Genomic DNA, 5,253 nt, shown 5'->3' on the forward strand with positions numbered 1-5,253 from the left:
TCTTTCTTTCTTTCTTTCTTTCTTTCTTTCTTTCTTTCACCAGTATTGGTGTGTATTGTGACTGTCCTTTGGCAGGGAGAGGCCCAGAGATGCCAGATCTGTTGCTGCCTGCAGCATAAGGCTGGACACACACACAGAGTGCACATTTTCATTAAACTTTAGGATTATACAGGGAGTGAGGTTGCCTCCTTTGAGCTCTGTGCTGCTGTAGTGGATGGGGTGGGGGTGGGGCTCATCCAGGAGAGGATTTGCCACTGTCTCCTGTCCTCTGGATTGGCCACCATCCCTGCAGCAGACCCTCTGAGCTCCTCTCAGCTTGTAACCTTCCATCTTGAGCTCCGTTGGAATCTGCTTCCCCCTTCCAACCTTCCATTCCTTCTGCAAATCCCATACTCTTCGTCAAATACCACCAGCTTCCTCTCCACTCCGCTCATGTCCGGACACCCTGGGTATCAGCGTCCTCCACTTCACTGGTGCAAGGGGCCCAGCCTTAGTGTCCAGCTGGAAGCATGGGGGTGCCTGCAGAGAGGGCTTGGAAGTGGCTGGTGACAGTGATGTGGGGATGGTGACTGAGACTAGAAAGTGTTAGCTAGATGGGGTGGTGCTTTGGGATGTAGGGAACTGGGATGGGAGGAATTTTGGTGTTTAGTGAACCATCAGTGGGTCTCAAGTGGTTCCCACAGACGATTCGGACACTTGGAAGGAAGAAGAAGCTGTGTCATGTAGATCCTAAGAACGGGGGAGGCAGGGACACTTCCATTTGTGTTAAGGAGAGAAATGAGAGCCAGGGATCAGTGGGTAAGAGCACCTGGGGCACCAGCATAAGGACCAAAGTTCAGATCCCCAGCATGTATGTAAAAGCTAGGCATGGCCACATGTGCCTGTGAGCTCCCTCCCCCAACAGTAACAGAAGATCACTGGGGCTGACTGGCTGGCCAGTCTAGCCAGTTCTAGGTTCTTTGAGAGACCCTGTCTCAATGGAGTAAGGCAGACAATGGGAATAGGGCATCTTGTGTCTCCTCTGGCATCTGGGAACACATACACACATACCATATATGCACACACATATATACACATACACACATATGTATATATACATACATACCTACATGGACACATACACACATACATAAATACCCACATATACACATGTACACAGACATATATACACAAATATATATGCACACATATACATACACACATATACATGCATATATACATATATATACATGTACACACATATATACACATATATACATATGTATACACACAAATATATATACATGTATACACACATATACATACACATATGTAAACATATACACAAATACATATACATACACACAATACACATTTTCACCACCCATACACTTATACACATACACTGATATGTACATATACACTCATACATACATATGGGCATACACACACACACATATATGCATACCCATACATACATATGCACAAATACATATACACACATACACACATGTACACATGCATATATATACATACACATATATACAAATACACACACACATACACACACACACATATATATATATATATATATATACATGCACACATATATACACATACCTACACATGTACAAACACATATACACACACATACATGCACACATGCATATATAAATATACACACATATACACATGTACACACATACACATATACACAAATACATACATATACAAATATACACATAATATACATACATATACACACATATGCATATACACAAATACATATACATGTGCACATACACACATACACATAACACAACACACACACACACACACACACACACACAATGTATTGAAAGGAGGGAAAGATGGAGGGATGAGGCTGAGGAGGTAACAGCAGAGCTTAAGATCAGTTATTCTGATGCTGTTGGAGTCCAGAACCTGAGCTAGAACGAGGACAGCAGGAGTTGTCCAGGAGCAATTCTGCCTCCAGACAGCAAAATCCCAAAGATTCGAAGGCAGGACCTTCCTGTCTTGTGTTCCTCCTGCAGCCATCAGTGCAGGCTTTCAGACTGGCACAGAGACTGGAGGAGTTAGGCGAAGAGCTCAGAGGCAGCGGGAAGTGAAGGGGGTCTTCCACAGGGCAGGGGCTTGAGCAGGTGGATGTGGACCAGGCTATGCAGGGGCTCTGTCAGCCATGGAAGGATGGGGACACTGGCTGTGCTCAGTAGCTGGGGCACGGGGATGGATTCAGTGGTTCATCACCCTTTTCTCCTCTGTCCCCAGGCCTGAGGCACAATGGAGAAAGGAAAGGGAGTGTCCAGAAAAGGCCGGAAGCTGGCATCCAGCCGGCGGAGGCAGGCACGAGAGCCAGCTGACGGTCAGGATGCCCCTGTGGCCCTGGAGACTGAGTCCTGGCCCTCTGATGCTGATGCGGAGCTTCAGGGCTTCTTCCAGGACTGTGGAGCCAAGGAGAGGGGCTTTGTTACCCGGGAGGATCTGGCGGTGAGCACGGGGCCCTGGAATCCTTTCGTTCAGATTCTTGAATTTTCCTATTCTAACCAAGGCTTAGCTTGCTTGCTTATTCCCTCCTGCATCCAAATTCACTCTCAGATAGTATTAAGAATTTGTTTATACGAACGCATAGGTGACGGATGAGGCTTAAAATATTACCCTTTCCTGGAAACATTTGCATTTTAACAAAGGAAAGAACTTTGTGCCCCAGAAACAACTCAAATATGGTGATGTATGAGTGTTTTAAAAGACTTACTACTACTACTACTATTATTATTACTATTATTATTATGAGACAGGGCCTCTCTATACAGCCCTGGATGTCTTGGAACTCATTATACAGACCAGGCTGTCCTTGAACTCACAGAGATCGGCCAGTCTCTGCCTACTATGCTTGGCTATTTCTATTACTTTTAATAGTGTGACACTGGGCAGGGGTGGCACACACCTTTAATTCCAGTGCTCAAGAGACAGAGGCAGATGGATCTCTGTGAGTTGGAGGCCAGCCTGGGTTACACAATGAAACCCTGTCTCACCCCTGCTCCCAAACCTCCAATAATGTGCATATGTATGGATATGTGTACAGTGATACATAGGTACCGCAGAGTCCAGAAGACAGTCCTGGATGCAGCATGCAGCTGTGAGCCACCTGACATGGGTGCTGTACGAATAGTATGCACTGCTGACAGCTGGGCCATCTTTCCAGCCTTTGTGAGAGAGATTTTTGAGACAGGTTTCTCTATGTAGCTCAGTCTGGTCTCTAACTCTCAATTCTCCTGCTTCAGTCTCCCCAGCCCTGGGATGACCAGTAGGCTCACCACACTTGACTTGGGGTGTTTAGAACAGGGATATTCATCTTGAGGAACAGAGTACTAGGGACTGAAGCAGGTTAATGAGTGTAGGCCTCCCGAGGGACCACAGTTGTGGCTTTCAGTAAGAGGCTTTGGCCCGTGGTCCAGACCAACATGGCTGACGATTTCTTCTTATTTAGTGCAAAAGAGTATGCGGGGGTCTGCTGCTACTTCTAGGTGTCACTCCACATTCCATTTTGTCCTTTCCCTATCTGGACGGTTGCTATAGGGACCCAGGTAGGGCTCAGTTGGTTAAGCACTTGCCTACCATGCACAAGGCCGCAGGTTCAGTTCTTGCCACCAGATAAAGTGAGCATGGTAGCACATGTGACCCCAGCACTCAGGAGCTGGGGGCAGGAGGATCATAAGTTTGAAGTCATCCCTTCTACATATCCATCTTGTGTGCAGGTGGGTGGGAGCATGCACGCCACAGTGCATGTGTAGAGGTCAGAGGGCAACCTGTATGAATCGGTTCTCTCCTTCCACCGGGGTCAAACTCAGGTTGTCAGGCTCAGAGGCAAGCACCTTTACCTGGTGAACCATCTCACCAGCCAAAGAAAGATCTTATCTAATTTATTACTAATTAACCAGGGATTATAGCGAAATGTCATGAGCAGGGCACAGAGCCCTTGAGCTCAGAGACTTGTAGGCAGTGAGGGTAACGTGGCTCCGTTCAATTTGAAAAGATGGCTAATGTCCAACAGGGCCTGAATCCTCGCCAGAAACTGACTTCATCTTTCCTAGACGAAACTTTCAAGTTAATGAGTGACTTCAGTATGTCTGGGACTTTTAAAAATAAGATGTGTGTGTATTCGTGCATGGGTGTGTTCTTGTGTGTGTGTGTTTCTGCCACTGTGCAGTTCAAGCTTCTGTCCAATTCTCCTGTCTTTGTCTCCCATCCTGAAGTGTTGGGATTACAGGCGAGTCACCCAAATCTAGGCTTTTACATGGTGTTTGGAGATCAAACTCAGGCTTGCTTGGTAGTATGTGAAAGACTATTTCAGGGGAGCTGCAACATACATATGTACACACACACACCACACATGCACACCACACACATACATATGTATTTCACAAGCACACACACATGCATATGTACAGCACACATATATACATGCACATCCCACACATATGCACACGCACACATTCAACACACACACAATCACACATGCACACACACAGAGCTACTAGCTGTATGCAGGGAATCCATGACAGACCAAGGTCCAAATAGTTGAACCAATGAGTTTTTATTGGGGTTCCTAACAGGAGTAGGGGCGCAGAGTTACAGGAGCAGGATGGCCCAGAAGCAGCTGTATAATCAGAGTGCCCCACCCTGACTCGAAGATGCTGTAATTCTGGAGCACTGCATAGTTTACAGGCAGCTCCAGCGTCCAAGAATCTCGTCTCTGCCTGGGGCTGGTCAGTGTCTCCTCCCACACAGGTTGTTTACTTATTCTATAAATCTGGGAAGGCTCCCTCCAGAGTTCTGCTAGCTTCAGCTTCCCTAGACATTTGACTTATGCTAGAAGTCTCCTGACTCCCTCTGTCTACTGGCAGGAATGTTTAGATTCAGAGGCAATTGCTTCACAACACACAGCGAGAACTTTTACCCTACTAAGCTGTTTCCTGGCTTGAGACTGGACCTTTTCATCAATGAGACCAGCTTGGTCTACATATCAAGTTCCAGGCTAGCTAGGGCTTCGTAGTGAGATCCTGTCTCAAAAACCAAAAAGAAGACAGTGAGATATGACCAGTCCATTCCCCTGGTCCGGACAGTTCATGGCTGTTTTCCACCTCTGGATGGTCATGCAATCATACAGTATGATCTTACCTTTTTGACTTAGTCTCAAGTCTCAGATAATTTTTCTTGTCATTATAAATAATTTCACCGGGCATGGTGGCGCAC

At 46.3% G+C, this 5,253-nt stretch overlaps 1 protein-coding gene across 1 annotated transcript in view; it reads left to right on the top strand.

Annotated features, from left to right (window-relative positions):
• Rab44 (RAB44, member RAS oncogene family) overlaps positions 1-5,253 on the top strand; it is a 34,658-nt gene that overhangs the window by 4,503 nt on the left and 24,902 nt on the right. The window contains exon 2 of the mRNA XM_021150013.2: positions 2,269-2,487. Within this exon, the coding sequence (XP_021005672.1) occupies positions 2,281-2,487 (207 nt within the window). The 5' untranslated portion in view covers positions 2,269-2,280. The remainder of the gene's footprint in view (positions 1-2,268; positions 2,488-5,253) is intronic.

The sequence above is a fragment of the Mus caroli genome, chromosome 17, assembly GCF_900094665.2.
Source record: "Mus caroli chromosome 17, CAROLI_EIJ_v1.1, whole genome shotgun sequence".
NCBI lineage: Eukaryota > Metazoa > Chordata > Mammalia > Rodentia > Muridae > Mus > Mus caroli.